The 20,245-nt window shown below is 40.6% G+C and overlaps 1 protein-coding gene across 1 annotated transcript in view; it reads left to right on the top strand.

The window, feature by feature from the left end:
- ROCK2 (Rho associated coiled-coil containing protein kinase 2) overlaps nucleotides 1–12,424 on the top strand; it is an 80,010-nt gene extending 67,586 nt beyond the window's left edge. The window contains exons 27-33 of the mRNA XM_035895323.1: nucleotides 221–389; nucleotides 3,520–3,590; nucleotides 4,529–4,617; nucleotides 5,353–5,431; nucleotides 5,644–5,905; nucleotides 6,559–6,772; nucleotides 11,107–12,424. Coding sequence (XP_035751216.1) covers nucleotides 221–389; nucleotides 3,520–3,590; nucleotides 4,529–4,617; nucleotides 5,353–5,431; nucleotides 5,644–5,905; nucleotides 6,559–6,772; nucleotides 11,107–11,209 — 987 coding nt within the window. The 3' untranslated portion in view covers nucleotides 11,210–12,424. The remainder of the gene's footprint in view (nucleotides 1–220; nucleotides 390–3,519; nucleotides 3,591–4,528; nucleotides 4,618–5,352; nucleotides 5,432–5,643; nucleotides 5,906–6,558; nucleotides 6,773–11,106) is intronic.
- The last annotated feature ends 7,821 nt before the right edge of the window (nucleotides 12,425–20,245 follow it).

Genomic DNA, 20,245 nt, shown 5'->3' with positions numbered 1-20,245 from the left:
GCAAATATAAACATTGTTAGCATTCTCTGTAATTCTCATTGAATTGGTACAGGCTTTAAGGTAGTGGGTGCAGTCTCTATTCCTGAATTTCCCATGACCAAAAGAAATACACAGTATATATATTGTGATTGGCTGCAAAGTCTGCGTAATTTTCTACTTCTGTTTTCTCTGAGTAACTGAGCATAGTGATAATAGGAAATCTTGTCATTTATCCTTACAGCAAATAGCAGAAGAGAGTCAGATACGGATTGAACTCCAAATGACTCTGGACAGCAAAGACAGTGACATTGAACAGCTTCGTTCACAGCTACAGTCGTTACACATTGGTCTAGACAACAGTAGTATAGGCAGCGGACCTGGAGATGCCGAGGCAGATGATGGATTCCCTGGTATGTTAATTTTATTAATATTTCTGCATTAATTGGTTTTATATCAGTGTTTTACCATAGAAGCTGAAGTATTAAATTAATGCTCTGGTGGTTCTGTGGCTTTTCATCTTCAGGTGTTTCTACCATCTTATTAATGCTTTGGTAGTGATCACTGTCCACCTACTAACTAAATCTGCCTGTAATCATACTTCATCTTACATTTATTTAAAGAAATTTCTTTTAAAAATTCTATTGTACTTTTGTATTTTTTGTATTATTGTATTTTTTTCCACTTTATTGTGGTCATTACTTTGCAGTAACTGTGTTATGTGATGAAATGTAAAACTAATACTCTTTTCTTAGAGATTCTATTTTGACTTCTTTTCTACTTTTTTCCTCCTTTATGCTTTATGTTTAGTTCATATCACTCAGTCCCACACTATGGAATCCATGTCTTTTACCTACCAACACTCTTCTACCTCTGTCAGTATTGCCACTAAGCCTTCCAGTTCTCGCATGCTTCTCGATTCTGATTCTGACTCAGAGGAAGAACCTTTGTCTTGTTCCCACAGCCCTACAGAAGTTGATAGCACAGGTGACATCCCTGAGAACTGTTTGGTTTTGTTCTTACTGTGTCATTTTCTCTGTTTCAAAACTAACACTATTAATACATAATTTAAAAATCCCAAACCCAGATCTGGCAGTAAACACGCTGCAGTGGCAGTAAACATTGCCATCAAAGACGTGAAAAAGTTTGCATGAACAAATAACTGACCTGTTTTCTCTAAATGTTTACAGGTGTTTGCTGCCATTTATAAAACCACTGTTTTCATTAATATATTGAAAAAAATGAGCCTAATTATGGCCTTGTTTTCAAGGTAGCTTCTATCCAGTATCTGCAGCTATCTGCGTGACCCTAAGATACTGGATACCAAAAAGTCAAATCCTTGTGTTTAAGTGAAGTGTGGAGGCATCCAACTCCACACTATCTAAAAGTATGTTACTCGCTCATAGAAATTCAGTCCTCTGAGTATTGCATCGTTTTGCCTTATTTTGAATCTTATATTTGATTCTTGTATAGTAAGGCAAGCAAAATGTATTAATTGTTCCAGATACATAAAGCATATTATAAATGATACGGCTCTGGTAAAACAGAGCTTTGTTTTACTAATGCTAGATTCATTTTATGTGGTTTCTATGACTGCACATACACTGTGTTGAACAAAACTTGTGGTTAGTGTTAATATCAGAGGTTCAGAGGTGGGCTTTTTAATTACGTTTAAATTTCTGTATTTCACTTGAGGTTCCTTTAAAGTGTGAATACTTTCCCACTGAAGGCAAAACTTGTTTTGGAATATTGACATTACTTCATCAAAGTAGAGTAAAGAATAATGCATTTCTTCTATTTTCCTCAGTCTCTGCTTTTTGCTGTGAAATAAAATATTAAAAGAATTGTTAAGTACATACATAATTTTTTCCTTGTTAGCTGCTGTTGTGGTGTCTGCATGGTTTTATTTTGTTCTAAAGTAAAAATTGTATCTAAACTAGGACTTTTTTCTGACATAATTACAACAGATTTGAGGTATGATAGTTGTGGTTTCGTTTTGGGTTTTTTTTTCCCTCCTAGTGCTTATAAGCATGTACTGCGAAAACTGTGGAATAGTCTGGCCTTTCTCTGATCTGTTAGTATAGAATGGACACCTGAAATGAAGAAGTGTAACCAGGAACTCTCGTCTTGTCCAGTTTCCTGTGATGGTACTAGAGATTACTGAGAAAAATAGAAAAATTTTAATGCATATTTTTTTCACACCATTAACAAGCTACACACGCTTCCTGGATGCTGGGAAGGACTTTTCGCATCAGCATTATGCTTGCTATTCTTTGTGTCAGATGTAGTTGAAAGGAACAATTTAAAGGGGCAGGTATGAGGCAAAATACACATTATAGAACTACTTCATGTACTTGCTAGGCACATTAGAATGTGTCATCAACAGCAATGCTTATGGAGCAGTAAACTTTGAAGACAGCACAATCTGAATAAATAACGTTGCTTCAAGTCTCTGTAGACAATGAGAATTCTATGAATACCTAATAACTATTTGTTACGCTATGTTAAACGTGGGCAGGAGCCTGCAAATGCCCTTCGATGAGAAAGAAAATAGCCTTTGCAATTTTGGGGCACGTTTATGCTCCTTTCATGATTTTGTGTTTGTTAATATTAAGGATTCAGTATTTTGACTTGGAGGTTCCTCAGCCACAGCAGAAGTTATCTGCTAAGGTGGGAAACTCGTTAGCAAAGTATTATTGCAATTGAGTAGTTCCTTGTAATAAAACATAGGGGAAAGAAAATGCTTGTATTAAGTGCAGCTATAAAAATAGGGTCAAAGGCTATGCAATATGTATTACCAAACACTAGGGAAATGTGATCCTGGTGAGCTTTTGGTTACTACTGAAGTGCGTGTGTCAAACAACAGCTGAGCTGTTAATACTGTTGATAAATCCAATCTGACTAATATGCCAGTGTAATGTGAGATATTGCAAGTGAGTGAAAGGGCAGCTGAATTTAGGCAAGTCCTAAGGATTAGCCAAAAATGACTTGTTTTGTATAAAAAAGCCTAGGAGATTTAGGCAGAATTAGGAAAAAGAAAAATTGACAGAGCAAAAACTATGAATTAGAATACTAAACTTCTGAAATTTTACTTGGTGTATAGAAGATATAGGTTATTAGTAGTGGTAGTTTGCCTTTTTTTGTCTTGAACTGGGTGTTGTGTGGTCTGTACTAATATCTTCAGATGCTGCTTTAAAATGTAAAGGTTGATAGACATAAGCATTTTAAGTCTTGAAAAAACTACTAAAGGGAATGCGCGTGCTATAATTGCAGGTTTGCTCTTCCCCTTCTTCCTTGTGCCTACTACTTTTTTGTGATTGCATTGGTGGTTATTGGCTGTGTTCAGGAATACACTATTTAATTTATTCCTGAACAGTTACTGGGATAAACTTTGCAAGACCTTGTAGTTTTAAATAGTTCATGTTCTCATATTTGCTCTGTTGCTTTATTATTGATCTTCAATAACTATTTTAAAAAGCAGAGCAGTCTCAAAAATAATGTTTTTTTTATATTTATGTTCTTTAATATATATCTTTTTTTCAGAATCAAGATTGGAAGGCTGGCTATCACTGCCTGTTAGAAATAACACTAAAAAATTTGGATGGGTTAAAAAGGTAAGAAAACCAGATTTATTGTTACATGTGTAGTCTGGATTTTAAACTTACTGCAGATTTTCAACACTTCAATTTTTATTTGATACATGTTCTGTTACTTAAATGTATAATAATAATGTATGTTAGCTGGTATAGCTGTGTCTGAGTGGAGCAAGTTAAGAGAATTGTAAAAGGTTAGGACACTTCTTTGTCCAGCCAGAGGTGAGTACAGCCATTCATGATCTTCAAACGTTTGTACATTCAGCCATAAGCATTCCTGGCAGTATTACGTAGCTGGAATTCAGAGTCTGGAAGAGATGCCCTTGACAAATTCTTTATTTAGGAGATAAACCTAACAACTGCTTATCTGCCTTCTGCAGCCTTCACTCACTTACTGCTTTTCACTAGCCTCTTTGATGGGTCTTTGCCCAAAGAGTAACTACGCAGTTTCATACCAGTTCACTTACTGCTCAAAGTGTTCATTCTGGACAAAATTCTGGAAATAGGTGGTCTTCTAGGTATCTAGCTTTTTTATTAAAATTGCTAGCAATACTGGTAAGTACAACAGTGATTTTTGTGAGTATGATCCCTACTGGCTGTGAACTCCATGTGTAAAACAGGTATCATAAGATGAGTTACTCTCACTACCAGTCCAAGGACAGTAGAAATGAAAAGCTTTTATCTTACTTTCTTCCAGACTTCCATTTTTATCTCTTCATAGGGACTTAAAGCTGTTTAAATATCAATTAATCTGATGACATAAATTGATTTATCAGGTAATCAGAATTTTTTTTGTTGTCCAATGAATTTATTGGCACTTGGACTTAGAATACAGTATTACTATTGTCCATTTGGCTACCATTTAATAAAATTGTAGAAAAATATTGCTGTGACATCTTTGACATCTGTGAAGACTTTGAATTAAAGCGTATATTTCATCCCTTTCTGTCTCTTAACAGTATGTAATTGTAAGCAGTAAGAAGATCCTGTTCTATGACAGTGAACAAGATAAAGAACAATCTAATCCCTATATGGTATTAGATATAGAGTAAGTATCCTTATGTGAGCTTCCTTCTTCTGATTTGTAGGCGAACTTTGTTGTAAAGACTTTGACAGAAGGCCTTTCGAGGCCCGGTCTGGGAGCGCAATGTCAAACAGGGCATACTTTTGCAATTTGAACTACAGAGCTGGGAGCTTAAGCATGCATTGTAAGCAGTGGTGCAGCAGCAGCGCGGTGCTCGGTCTGATACAGGCAGCTCCGCTGAGCTCCGATGTAACTGAACTGCTTCCCCTAGCTCAGCTAGACCTACCTCACATACATGGTGTAGCCAAAACGTTAAGAAAACCGTGGCGGAAGGGCTATAATCTTCAGTGTTTGTACATTTTCACTTACAGCATGTCCTTATGGGTAGGTTGTTTAGTTAATAAACTTATTTTCTTAATAAATACAGAATGTGGATATTCAGAGGTTGGAGCATGGGGAGAGGGCTGTGTTAGAAAGCTACTGCAGTCATTAGTTACGTGATGTTGGTTTTTCAGTGCTGTCGTGATTTTTACAAATATAGCTGATACTTGTGGCTTCTTTTTACTTGGGGTTTTGGGAAGTTCATGCGTGGGATTGAAAGATAGGACTTTAATCAAGTGATTAGAAATTTGTAGTGACAAATCTTTAATGGCTTTTAGTCTTAATGTGGTATGTTGTATCCTAACTTGATCTGTCAATCTGAATTGGTATCATTTTGGTATCATTAATTTTTGTCCTTACTGAAATAATTTCCTGCAGCAAACTCTTCCATGTCCGACCAGTCACTCAGACTGATGTGTACAGAGCAGACTCCAAGGAAATTCCTAGGATATTCCAGGTATTCAGTAATAAATTAATGTTTCTAATCTAACAAAGATGGTATTTCACACATTGTCAAAAACATTTTCATAACTTTGTCTGATGGAACATTCACTAAAAAAGAATTTGAAAAAAATCCATTCCGTCGTATTTCCTCAATCTTTCTACTTAATTATTCTGAATTTCTGTTTGTCATAGAGGAGTACTGAGATTATTTTGCTTTGATTTTAGATTCTATATGACAATGAAGGAGAGAGCAAAAAGGAACAGGAATTTCCCGTGGAGCCTATGGGAGAGAAGTCAAATTACATTTGTCACAAAGGACATGAGTTTATACCTACTCTTTATCACTTTCCAACCAATTGTGAGGCTTGTATGAAGCCACTGTGGCATATGTTTAAACCTCCTCCTGCTCTAGAATGTCGCCGTTGCCATATCAAATGTCACAAAGATCACATGGATAAAAAAGAAGAGATTATAGCACCTTGCAAAGGTAAATAGCAAGTATTTGACTATGCATATAATCACTGGAGTCACGGGTGTTCTAGTAGATCGGAGGATTCTAATAGTGGTCTGACACCAATTAAACATAAACAGGTTTTTCTTTTATTAGTACATAGCTGTCAGAACCTTTCTAAGGGTGTCTACGTGAGGATCAGCTCACTGCTGTGAGTTAAAGGCATGTGGCCAATATATGTACAGACCTGCTGTGTTGTCAGCATTATGCAGTAAAGCGTGGTAGCTGTAAGACCACTCACATCGCGTGTTGTGGTGGATTCTGTACGAAACAATAGTGTGTGTTATGAAAGAGGTGATATTCGGTGACGTTTACTCCTTGTGACTCAGGTTACATAGTTTCTTGGGCTTGGGCACACCTCTTTGTGTTACCCTTCCTTGTTTTTTTCTGTGTGAGTTTGTATCTTCCCTAGTACTTCGTTGTTAGCCTCTAAATGTAAGGAGGAGGCACTGTCAGCAACCGGGAAACATAAAGATGGCCAAAACCTGGTTCACTTTGCTCTTGATTTCTCTGCTGATGTCTCTGTGTGTTGACCGTGAGAGTATGGTAATCTGACAACTAATTTTTGATGTGGGGACATGTTTAGAATAATAATAATATTCATTTTTATTTTAAAATTCTTAATACAGTGAACTATGATATTTCAACGGCAAAGAATCTACTACTGTTAGCTAATTCTACGGAAGAACAGCAAAAATGGGTGAGCCGACTGGTCAAAAAAATACCCAAGAAGCCTCCAGCACCAGACCCCTTTGCTCGATCTTCTCCCAGAACTTCTATGAAGGTACAGCCAAACCAGTCCATCAGGCGACCAAGTCGACAGCTTCCTCCAAACAAACCAAGGTGACACAAAAGCTGCTATTCAGTTTATTGCTTTTAAAGCAACTCACATTTTACTACAATTAATGTTGTATATGTTGACGAGGACAGTTGACCACAAATGTTGTTGGCTACTGACATGTGATCTAGCATGTCATCTTCTATAAACCTCAGTTAAGTTATAAGAAGAGCCACTGTGTTTGTTCCCGTGTTTAAAGGACCTTGCATTACCTGTTGGTTAACCCTACCGTACTGATAATGCATCCTGTTGCTCTTTTGTGGAATAGCCAGAACTTGTAGCATCATCCGTAGCCTAACAGTTCCTGTAAACTGGGAGCTGGTAGGGAAAATGGGGTTAAACTAGGCAAAGGCTCAGTGAGAGGGGTGTGAAGTTTTTTAAAAAAGAAAAAAGTTTAACAATTTTCAAGATGGTCACTACTGTACCCTATTCGAAGTTGAGCAATGAACTTAGGTGCTTGTGGTTCTAATGAACCTTGGAGAGAATTGGGTGCCTTCAGAAATCAGTCTAGAAGGCCTTACATGTAGCAAAAGACTACATGTCTTTTGTTTCTTATTGTTTGAGGCATGTGTTTGAATTCCTGCCCTGCTCGAAGGTTAGACACCCAATTGCGGATTTGTATGTTAGAGTGTGTTTCATCTGACCAAATGTATATGTCTATGTCTGACTCCATTTACAGTTGATATTTAAGAAGAGTTGTTTTCAAGATTCATGTTTTCCTAGTGTAGAAAAGGACTGTATAGCATGCTTTTGGACATCTGCAGTGAAAAGCTAGTTCAGATGAATCTCACTTTTGCGTCTCTGCCCATGTGGGTTCCACAGCATGGAGCCCGTCACTGCAGTGCCACGTGGGCACCTGTCTGGGTATCACTCGTGCTTTTTGCAAGAGAGCAGGGAGATGGGAGGTGGGGAATCACCATCTGGTCAAGTAGCCTGAGCATTTACCAAAGGGTGGGAGAATTGGTTTCAAGTCCTCATTCAGCCCAGAAGGACTCATGCTCATGCCTCATTCCTATTAGAATAGTCGTACCCGGTTCCTCTGATTTGGGAAAAAAATGTCCATACAAAACCCAGTAATCTGTTACTGGATCGGTTTTAAGGAGCAAAATCCTATACTGTATTGTGGAAGTGAGAACATTCTGCAGGTAGTGCTTATGTGATTGCACAGTACCGAATTTCCAGGGTTTTTTCAGCTTGCTTTTTTCATCACCTAGAGTACTGGCTAATACTTGGTCACATCAGTCCCTAGTTGTTGTCAGCCTGTGGAAAGTTTGGTCTGTCTTGGTTTGTTTGCAGTATGCCAGCAGCAATGGACAGTTCAGCAAAGGTTTAACATTTTTCCCCGGGGAGCTAATTCGGCAGTGGCTAGAGAGTATTGCTGTCCCTGTGTCTGTGACCAGAGCGCCACCCATGCCTAAGCTGGCTGGCTGAATGCTGGGCGGGGGGAGTTGCTGGAGTTAGGGTGGGGAATGCAGCGTAAGCGTGCTCTTACTGCAATGCTGCTGTTATCCCAAAGCAGCCTTGCGCTATGAAGAGTGACATCTGAAAAAAATAGTGGTATTTTAATGTGTGGAAATGCATAGTGAAAGGGCTGAAAGCAACTTAATTTCACTTTCCTAAGAGTCGGATTTTTTGTTATTTACATACTTTAAAAGAAAGTCTGACCTCATAATTTGCATTTTAAATGATAAGGGTTTTTTATTATAACCATGAAGGTAAAAAGTTCTTTAATTGCTACTTAGGGACTAATTATTGAAGGATTTCTTTGTGCAAAACAAATCAAAATATCAATGATTGGACTGAAGCATGAATCAAGGAAACATTCGTGGCAACTTGGGGGACAAATAAAATGCTTTTCTAATGTATGGGGTTTGCAATTAATTCATTAGTTTTATTAAATTTCTTATTGTTGGCATCTAGAGGGTATATTATAAATTCTGATTCTTTTTCGACAGCTGTTCTCAGGTGCTCATAAAATAATTTTTCTCCTTATAACACCCTTCTTTCAATTTTCGTGACGTTTTTTACAACATGTTTTCATAACACAGTGTTTACTCTTACCCTTCTTTTTAGCTGTGGCCCTCCTCCAGTCCGAATCAGTCTTTAGGGTGTTTTTTCTATCTGTGTATTTTGCAATGGTGGGAAAAGGAGGAGGATGAACATTTTTTATATGTAAACCATTTTATTCCTACAATTAAACTTTCCAAGTGAGCTTTGCAAATGTACCTAACAGATGGAAAAGTGTAGTTCTGTGAGGTCATCTCACCTATCCCCTTACTAATGCAGGTCTGTCAAACCAGTGGAAATTTGTGTGGATTTAAACACTTTTAATTAGAAACCACATACTTATAAATTACTGTAATTGCTTTGGCTAGTTAATATCTGCCTGGTGTCTCTATGAGGCTTTTGTGCAAGGGCTTACCATATGGAATAATTAATTTTCTGTTACAAACTTTATTAAGAATGAAGGTCTAGTTGCCAGTTAAGTCTGGGGACTGAGTGGCTGGGGACAAGCCGGAGATGAGCCAGCAGCGGGCCCTGGCACCAAGGCAGGCTCCTGGACTGCAGCAAGAGGACCACAGCCAGACGACTGAGGGACTAGATTATCCCCCTCTGAGGGAAGAGATTAGCCCCCCAAATTCAAGCCAGGCATTGATGAACTGGGGAGAGTCCAGCAGAGGCCACCAGGATGGTCAGAGCAGAGGCTTGAGGGTGCTGGGTTTGTTCAGCCTGGGTGCAGGACGGCTCCAGCAGGGTATCACAGCAGCCCACCCCTTCCTGTGGGGAGGGCATCAAGGAGACGGAGCCAGGCTCTTCAGTGCTGCATGGTGGGAGGGTGAGAGGCAAGGGGGCTCGGTGGAATCCAGAGGGATTCCAGCTGGATTGAAGGAAAAGCCAACACAGACATCTGGGCAAGGAGGCTGGCTGTGAGGCTGGAGGGGCTCCATCCCTGGAGGCTTTCAAGACCTGAGGGGACAAAGCCTTGAGCAGCCTGGCCTTGCAGCTGACCCTACTTTGAACAGGAGGCTGGGCTCAGAGGCCTCCTGAGGTCCCTTCCAACCTGCACGGTGCTGTCCCCGCTAGGAATTTCACAGAGTGATTGTTTCTCCAAGGTTTTCATGGCTGTTGTTGTTCGTGATGATTTAAGAAAGGGCAAACCAGGTTTTGATACAGACCATACAATTTCTGTTTCTCCATTCAGTTGGGTTGTGCCAAAAGGGTAATTCCAAATTGAAAAAAATCAACTTTTCATATATTTTAGTGCCTAATAAATTCTTTTAAGTGTTTTAGAAACTACAATAGCTGTAGTTAATAATAAATTAATATTGAGCCTTTTCAGGGACATATATCACATTTAAAAGTGTAAAAACTTTAAAACCCGAAAACCCCCAAAAAACCCTGAAACCCTTTTTTTTTTTAAAGCACGTGATTAACTATATTAAACACTGTAACATGTTTTAGTTGAAACACACTGAACTCTGTCAGGGTAAGGTTTCTATCCCTGCCTGCTATGGTTGGCATATAATCCTGATTTAAAATCCATTGAGCTCACTGGAGAGATGACTAGACTGGGTTTCATTTCTCGTAGCTATAGCAATTGAGAAGTTAAGTACTTAAGATATTTGTCTAAGATCCTTCGATAACAACAGAAAGAGATGAATGCCTCTAGACAATGATTCATCCCATCCCAAAATAAATGTCTAAAATAGGTAAAATGACTCATTTGCTGACAAGGTTTGCCGCGCTTGCTTGCTTTGTTCTGTATTGACCATAGAAGGAGCACAGGCCTAGAGTACAAGTTGATATATCCTCTTTTTTTGGCATTGCTTAGCTTTAAATAATGAGCTACAGGACAGCTGTATAGAGTAATCCCGCTGTATTTGGGATATAGTAAAATCCTACTGTGTTTGTTTATAAATTCAGACGACACTTTCATTTGATGTTCTGTTCAGCAATCAAAACTATTTGATTTTATTGGAAAAATTGTTAGCCTTGCCTTATTGTCTGGAAAGGGATAGCAAACAGCAGCAAAACAGAAAGCAGCTAATTCTATAAAATTTACATGTTGGTGTTTTCTGCTGAATTTTTTTGGGGGGAAAAATCAATATGGTAAGTGTTCTGTAGAATGGAATGCTTTGTGAGATAAATTTCCAATGAGTACAATGTTCCTGGCTGACATAAACACTAACTGAATCTTCATACTGCATGACAGGCGAAGGGAGGAACCCACCTACCTTAACAGTGTCTTTATTTTAAAAGATTTAGTGATAACAAATGGAATTTTTAAGTCTTTCATACAAGTGTGACACACATTAAACATCAAACCCTCCTGTTGCAGATTACTTGATCTGGCATTTAAGGACTGGGATTGGTCATTTGATGATGTTGATGATATTGATGGTGATGATGATGATGATGATGACGATGTTTTTGATTTCTGAAGAAGTATAAGGGGTAAATCTAAACAGCGAGGAATGGATTTGTTTGCCTTTGAATACAGCATGCTCTGTTGGATTTTGTTTCTCAAAGCAGAGAAAACACAAGATCTCATTTTAATATTTTAAACAGTAAAAATGAGATGTTGTTCATGATGTTGATGAATTTTTAGAGGAGTCATTTTCATTAAAACGATGTTGTTGCCTTTGTCAGTGTTTTTATTTTTCTAATTTTAGATCTTTATTCAAAATTCATGTCTGCCTGCCCAAAAAGAAAGTATCTCCCATTGACAGAGTAGTTGCTCATCTATAGTGCTAATACTGCTAACCTCTGCAGATAACTTCTGAAGGCTAAAAGGGAGATTGTAGCAGTTGGATATTTAGCTGAAACACAATTGGTATTTACAAATACTTTTTCATTTCTAAGCTTTTAACGTAAACTGACTGGTCTATGGCTAGCAGACATGAAATCATCAGAGTTCTGCATTTTGCTTTTCGACCTGTGTTATGAAGTGAATTTGACTTTGCTTTCCTTTGCAGTGCTGTGCTTTTTGGGTACCTAACTGTGCATTTGAAAATCACGTAAACAAATGGGCTTTGCGGCTTCTGTGATACGGTTTCCTTGACTGCTTTAGAAAAGATACGGCCGTTTTACTGATCTAATTTGTCCCGTGGCTTACTGAAATATGCTGTGAACGTACTGGAAACAGTGATAACTGTTTTATAGTTCTCAATGTTTAATCATTTTACATGTTGATGCAATGTTATGTTTACACAGGAAAAAAAAATCCTAAATGTTAAATTCCTAAGAATTCTTTTAAATAGTACGTAAGGTGTGACAGCAGCACCAGGGCTGTACCTCAGCTGTGTACTCAGTTAAGTGAGATACCAGCTCTTGTAGAGTTTAACTGGCTTAGTGTTTACAGTAACAAGCATTACATTAATTAAATATACTGCATCTTTATGTATTAAAAGCTTAAAAATTACTAATCTTTTAGAAATGACTATTGCATTGTGCCTGTCATACTTTACCCTCATATATTACACGGGGGTGTAATTGATTTGGGATCATCATGCGTAAGGATGTGCTATACTTAAGTAACGATGCTGTTGGTGCAGAGGAGTGACGTTCCTCCCAAGTATTCTTAAATGAAGACTTTGAGGAAGTATATTTTTTGTCAGATTTATGTTCATTGCATTTACTGACCAAACTTCCTGCTTCTTTTTCAGCTAACTGCTTTCCGTGAATGCAGACACGGTTCAAGGTGATAATTTTCTTCCCGTTACAGCAAGACTGAAACATATCCCAAAATATATTGAAAATATATATTTTCCTGAGAGATTGTGCTATATATATCAGAGGTTTACATTTTTGCTGCAATATAAATTACTAATCTCTGAGGGTTTTCCTGTAGTCTCCTGAGTGGACTGATCAAATGAGGAATGGTTGATAAATAGTAAAAGGGTATGTTAGGTAACTTTTTAAACTCTGTTCCACAAAAGCTTTCTTGGCAAGACACATACACTAGATTTCATAAAAGGATCGAGAGGAACGAATATTAAACCAGAAGAAACTGACTTCTCAGCTTTCGTAAAGATGCCACCAGCACGTCTGCAAGAAGAACAGGAGGAAGATCCACCATAGTGATATAGACTGCATCTGTAAGAAGTGACCATTATACTGTGTATATATATTGTACTGTAATACTGCAAGAGGGTTTTAAAAATCTTTCCACTTTATTTTTTTATGCTTATTAATCAGATACCGTTACTTATTGCAGTTGCAACTATGCACTTGTATAAAGCCATAATGTTGACGTTTATATCATTCATACACATCTACCAAAAGCTGCATGTCAGTGTTCGGCAGCCAGTATAAGTTTGAAGTATATGCTAGTTTCAGCTACGTCATCATGGGCAGTCCTGTTTTACCTGTCTAATTGCCTTAATTTAATTTTTTTTTCAAGTTTTTTTTTGCCCATTCTCTCTATTTAAGGAAAAAAGAACGTTTACCAGCTCTTAGGATGCAATTTTGCTTTGTGGCAGAAAAAACAGTGCACTATTTTTACACCTAGTAAGTATATCAATGTCAGCCTATTTTGAATGTATATCGAGTGGTTTTAAGGGTGGAGAAGTGTTGGTTACAGAAACAATCTCTGATACCATTGGAATTTAGCTAGACCATTTGCTTGTACATGTAACTGCTCATCCAGCCCTTTTTACAAACCTCAATATTAGTTATTGACTTATATTAATCCTCATTAAGTGCTATGAAACTTCATTTTGCCTTGTTTTTGCATACTCTCCTAGATGTGTTTTTTTTATTTCTGGAAAAAAAAGAATCTGTGACTATTTTTACATTTCACAACACAATATCCGAGGACTGTCACAAACTTTAAGAAAAGTAAAACATACTGTAGGTGTATTTTAAAATTTTAAATCTGGTTCTCTAGCACATAGCTGTAGGCATAGATAAATATTTCAGTAGTGTGTTTTGAGAACTGATAGCTGGGAAGAAAGGGCCTCAGAGGCACTTAACCTGACTTTTTTTTTTTTTTTTTAAACTTGGAGTTGTACAAAAAACTATAATTTATGTGGGCTCATTCATGCTGTGTTCATAATTATCCCAGAAAATGCATGTTTTATACAACTACAGTATGTGAAGTTAAACATATTGACAGTAAAAAATGTAGTCTCCTATTTGGTCTCTTTATATATATAAATATATATATATATTTAAAATATATATATATATAAAAATATTGTGTGGGGCTGCAGTAATTTAAAATATGATCTAACACTTCAATGAAGGAGGACATTTCACTTTAAAATTTTGTTTGTTTGTTTTTGTTTTTTAAAGAGTGTTGAAATGTTTGGAAGGATAGGACCATGATTTATTTAACACTATCATGAAAGGTGGACTTGGAAACACTGAAATACTGAAAATAAATAAATATATTTACATTTTGTAACCTCTACTACAGCTCAGCTTAACAGAGCCAGAATGTATTCAGTCTTCTATTTATGCACTCGCAAAGTAAAATGTTGTTTGTGAGTTCTTAAATTCAAAACTAAAACTTCATATAATTTCTGTTAGGTATTATAACCCAGCACACAGCTACAGTGTTTTTTCCCTGCTTGTTTTGATTTACAGAAGTACGGTATATTTTTAGGTAATGCAGATTTGCATAGAGTACAACATTAAAAATGTATACAGTAAAACTGTTTCCATTCACTGAATGCATAAATATTTTATATATATATTAAAAAAAAATGTTACATTGTGGGAAGTTCTATCCTTTTCTGAATTGGAGAATATTATATATATATTTTTAAATAAACTATTTGAGTAAGGTAAAATAGTTCCTGAACTTGAGAAGCCGGTATTTAATTGAAATACTCAGGTGTGTAGGCAACGACTGGGGCAGAGACGGGAGAGGCAAGGGTTGCTCAAAAGGAAGCCAAGCAAAGGCAGCGTGCGAAGGAAGGGCAGACGCCCAGGGAGCGGTTTTGGCAGGCCCTCAGGTGCTGGGGCTGGAGCTCTTGCGCTTTCTCTCCTTGTTGGCTCACCCTCATTGACTGTGAACCCCGGGGCCCTGTCAAGCCTGACGTTTCAGGAAATGTACTGGATTACTGGATTTACTAGCCAGAGTTTATAGGGGTACAAGTAGTTATTAGCGATAGGTACAGCAGGCTGTGTTGAGAGGCTATGGTAGAATGATGCGGGATGACAGGGAGTGCTGGAGGTCCTCTGGTCTGACCTCTACCTCAAAGCAGGGCCAACTCAGCAGAGGTGGTTCCTCACAGCCTTTGAGGTTTTAGAGCCTCTAGGGCTGGAAGAATCGTAGCACTCCTCAGTTTTCCTTCATGCAGTTTTTCCCAAAATAGAGGAACGGCATGGGCCGTGTTGAGCTGTAATGTGGAGGCCATTTGGCCAATGGTATGGTGTGCGCGAAGCTCGGTTTGTACCCAGGATGCAAAAGGCAAAGCTGCTCTTGTGTTCTTCTCATTTGTCCTTTTGCTCAGGACAGAGCTTCCATCTGCCGATGTATGGAATACAAAGAACTCTTACATGGTAGTTCCTGGAGATTGTGTTGTTTCCTTATTGTCCAGTGGTAACCCTTTAAATTTGTTGTGAGAAGAGGGTATTCCTGAACTAAGGAATATTTGTCTTAAAGTCACTGACATTTAAACACTTTCTTTTTGTAACAGGGCTGTCCCAGCAAACAGGACATTTTTATGGCCTGGATGACTTTATCTATAGAAATTCTCTCATTGTAGGTCCTTCTGTTTCACAGGAGTAAACAAATAGCATAGCCAAGCTGCAGATTAACCCTCTGGAAAAATCAGGGGTCAAACTTGGAGTCAGAAGCTCAAGACCCTTGTAGGGAAGTTGCTCTTTGGTTCCCATCCAGGAGCTCACCAGCACGGAAGCTGGACAGGAAGACCCCGTCAGAGTTAACATGCCAGCTGTCACGCAGACCTTTCTTCAAGGAGATTTCCACTGCTGTCCTAGCTGTGTACTGCAGCTTCCTACTCAGAGTGGTTCCAGCCAAAGCTCAACCCCTCCCAGCGCCACCAGGGATCCAGCACGGTTGACGTTGTAACCAAAACGTGACACGGACCATGCTATCACATAGGACTTGGAAACGTGCAAAAGGCTCGAGTAACTCGGCCAAATTTAAAACATCACTGAAGTTTCACTGCAAGTGTCTCGCTACCTCAGCTGAAGACACTGAACCTCCTACATTTTTGACAGGCGTTCAGTGGCTCTGAAGTCACCAAGGCCAGGAAAGCTGCCGCTAGAAATTGTATGCTTTTCTCTTCAGTTTCTCAGGCAGTGTCAGATGATCATTAGAAATTTGAGCATTTGTGTTTATAATCTTAACAATGTATTAGTTTCCCATCTAGCTCTGAGAGAGTCATCCTTGGAAGATTTGTGTGTCTTGGTCTCAAGTGCCTGGGCTTGTGAGGCCGTACTTGGGATGCTGCTGTGAAAAGGGGGAACTTGTGTGAAAACAAACCTCTCGCCTGCTTAGCTCTTACAACCCCCTACCGCCTCCTCAGTCTGTTCCTAAGACAGGACAACATAACAGCCCATGGACCAGTTCACAGAACTGGAGCCTGCGCCGCATTCCTGGTTAGTTTTCCTCAGCATTCATGTTAAAATAGTGATTCATTTCTTTTTTCACAGAATCATAGAATATCTCAAGTTGGAAGGGAGCCATAAGCATCATCGCGTCCAACGCCCTGCTCCTCGCAGGACTGCCTATAACTAAACCGTATGACTAAGAGCATCGTCCAGATGCTCCTTGAACTCTTGACAGGCTCGGTGCCTTTTCAGTGCATTGCAGTTGATCTTCAGAATATTTTATGGACTCTCAATTCTGCACATACTACACTTTTAATTGAAAAGATTATTTGTTGGGGTTTTTTTAAGATTATCCTATTAAACCACTTAGGGGATTATCAGCATCCCGTGGATCATGGGGTTTTGCCTACTGGTTTGAAGTATGCCTCATGAGAGTGGGAAGGAGTTTTCTTTTCGATCTCTGTAAAAGATGTTGATGGAGCGGTTCTGAAATTAATTCATGCTCTGTGTTGAAGTTGCCTATAAAGTGGACAATGATGTACTCGGGCATGCTCATCTGGGAAATGAGACAAGTCTGCTGAGGTGTACGTGGCAGAAGAGAACAGGAAGTCTAAACACATCGAGTCTAGTTCTCCCCAGAAACTACTGCAGCGAATGGAAAAGCTCACCATAAAACCATTGCCACCAGAAGCGGGGACTCAGAGGAACTGTAATTTATTAGCACGGGGATGCTAATTACCAGGCCTTGTTAGGAAGATTGGGGTTTTGAATCTTTGCCCCTTCGTAGGCAGGAAGTGTTGGTTTGGAAGGGTAAGAAAGTCAAGTTACTGCCCGATACTTGCTATTGCAAGTGTGCAGCTGGACTTGACCACTGCTGCTTTTGCTCCAGTAACCTTACAGAAGCTTCAGGATTAAAGTGATAGTTCAAAATGAAAGTCACCATGAAAGGTAGAAAAATGACAAAGTTGTAAGCATATGTAGTCATGCATACCTTAAAGAGATCTGGAAGGAGACATCTTCATCCTGAGAAGAAAGGGCAGAGAGCGCAGCAACTGCATGTCCCTGCAGCCCCTTTTGGGTTGCCTGGTGGAGCCGCGTAGAAATGCTTTCCCAGCCAAGGCAACCGCCTGTGGTGCTTCAGCCCTATCGCCCCATTTTGAGGTCAGGGCCTTCAACCTTTCTTCAGAGACGTGAGCCTGCTGGTATCTGTAGCCTTACATGGTCATGTCCCAGTGTGCCTCTTGGGTCATCCAGTTCTTCTTGTCATTTGCCATCAACCTTGCTAGATCTCCAGGATTTTTATTGCCCGGGATGCTGTTGCACCACCCGGTAAGCATGGCAGCCCACCAGGAAGCACGTCAGGTTTGTGGGATCCCTCTTTTCCTTTGGCTTGCCAACAGCTTAGACTTCAAGCACTGTGTTAGCCATGTGAGCCATGTGTCTTGGGTACATGCTACTTGTTATTAATGAGTGAATTGGTGGAAACTTTTTTTGGAGGTATCAGAGATATTTAATACCTAGACTGTTTTAAGGCTGAGGGAGCCAAGAGCCCCACCCTCTGAACCCTTTTTCACGCTGGCTGGCCCTAGCGTCGCCTCTTACCTCAGCGCTGTTCCATTTTTCAAATCTGCTCCATAAGCTGACCTCGTGGCTGGGTGCCGGTCCGACGCCGCTTCAGGGCTCGAATCTACCTGGCGGATCCCGTGGCCTCAGGCGCCTGCGTGGTGCTGTCCGGCATCTCCCAGCCTCGCTGTACTGTGGGCCAGCTGAGAGCCAGCGGGGTCAGCGCAGCCGCTTGCCTGCTCTGGGGCGATGGAAGGGCCGGGTAAACGCAGCAAGGGAGCCCTCTGCCTGCTTCCTGCGCCCGCCAGAGCTGCAGCGATGGGAGGTTTATTGCTGGGAAGGTGGGCGTACGTGCAAGCTTAAAATGCACCAGTGTCAAGAGAGGAGAATCTCCTCGAGCTCAGGGAGACCACGAGGACTTAAGCCATGGTGATGGTGCGTTTCAGGGAAAACAGTTTGAAATCTCTCAAGATGAAGTCACCATCTCAGAAGTCAGCTCAGTGGAATCTGTACGTAGTCAAGTGCTTAAAGGTGAAAGAATTTCTTCACAGTAATTGGGTAACTTAAGATGCACTTTGCACAAGCTCACTTTGTGCTTCATTAGAGTCCTGAGGCAGAGGGGGCACTGCGGCGCAGGAACCATGTTCTTCCATTTACACTTCTCACACGGTATGAGGCAGGTCAGCATCTTGGCACTGCTGGCCAAGGCCTCCAAATTCAAAAGCCGGAATGCGTACGTCACGACCCGGCTGGACTGTCCAGGGAGGGGCTGTGGTAAATTCGGAATTCCCTCGGTCTAAGTTAAGGTGAAAGGACGCCAAACGATCAGTTAAACGTTTTATTTATGGTAGAAGCAACCTGAACTTGGAAGGCAGAGTAGTGGTGGTGTCGTTTCTATTAAAATGGCTAAGTGCAGACTGCAGCCTCCCCGTTACCCCAGGCACGGCCGTAGCTCGTCATGGGGAGATGTGGGGTTCTGGTGGCACTGCGCTGGGTGCTGCTGGAGTTCAGCTCTTGTCTTCCCACAGGCAAGAAAGCTCATGCTTTTGGACAGCCCGGGCGGGGCCCCCACCTCTCCGGCCGGGACAGGAGCAGCTGTTTCACCCCGTGAGCTCGCTGCAAGCCGGGGTGATTGAGCCACCCAGCGCCTCGCTCGGCACCCGGGGGAGCCGGGAGCGGAGGTGCGATCCCCCTGCCCTGCGGAGAGAAGCTGGGCCCCCAGAATGCTCCCCCTGGGGCCCCAAGATTGTTCCCCCTGCCCGGCTTTGGTCTGCTGCTGCATTGCGCAGCCTCGGACAGCAAGCGTAACGCGGCTCATCCTCCCCGGGGGTCTTCTCTAAAGCCATTGCTCTAACCCAGCTACCGAGAAGATTATGGCTTATGCACCAGAAAACCACGGGGGCTGCGCTTTCACGGGGCTTGCCCATGGCTTCTACGTGACAGAAGCTAAATAAATCATTTTCAGGAGGGGGAGAAGTGTGTAAAACTTCACTGCTGCCTTCTGATTTGTTCCGTTTCTCTGGCAGCTTTGAGGAGAACTCGTGGTCCAGCTTTCCAAGTCTACAAATTACTTTACCTGCAGCTTGTGAATTACCCAGCTCTGTTTCTTTTCCTCTGTCTCTTTTTTCCGCATGTTTCTAAGATGATTTATTCCAAGTGTGCTAAGTAACCTGTAAAGAGCTTTTCTTCAATGCATTTTCAGTGCTTTATGATGAAAAAACCCCAAGCTGAAGTGTTGATCCTCAGGCTGAAAATGGGGTCTTCGCTTTGCTACAGCATCGATGACTCAGGAGTATGGGAGATGTCAGCAACAGACAAGGTTCCGACTCTACACAAAACCTTTCTCTATCAAGAAGAGGCTTTAGGCTTTAATTAAACAAACGAGGTGAGAAGTGAGCGTGGGTTTTTTTCACATAAGATGCTGGAGCTCTTCAGTGTTTCACAGGTCAGTATGCAGCCTGATGCTGCCACTATTAAGGTGAAAGCCACCATGAATGACCTGTAATGAATATTTCATTTTCTCTCCACATATGGAAACAGAATGAAAAATTAAATGTAAGGAAAATTAACTGTAAGAATGACACTAATCAATCGCAAAGGACAGCGTTTATTAATATGACCCGGAAAATGTGCTGCCTGCCGCCATTTTGACCGCTTCAGATACTTCACACAGCTTTAGTAAAGTCAGGAACAGGACGATTGCAGTTACGCTCTCAACCAACACAGAAACGTTTCTGCATTTTGTTGGAGCAGTAAAAAATCCTCACCTGTGCGCTTGCTCTCAGCAACGCGAGATTCATGAGGTGGTGTGTCCACGGGCGTGCCCGCCCCAGCCCTCCCCGCGCCCAAACCGCAGTTTGTGTGTTCCCTCGGGGAGCCCTCCCCGC

Source organism: Egretta garzetta, unplaced genomic scaffold (genome assembly GCF_000687185.1).
Source record: "Egretta garzetta isolate BGI_Z169 unplaced genomic scaffold, ASM68718v1 scaffold15, whole genome shotgun sequence".
NCBI lineage: Eukaryota > Metazoa > Chordata > Aves > Pelecaniformes > Ardeidae > Egretta > Egretta garzetta.
The sequence above is the reverse complement of the archived record's forward strand: the minus strand, read 5'-3'. Positions and strand labels throughout refer to the sequence as shown.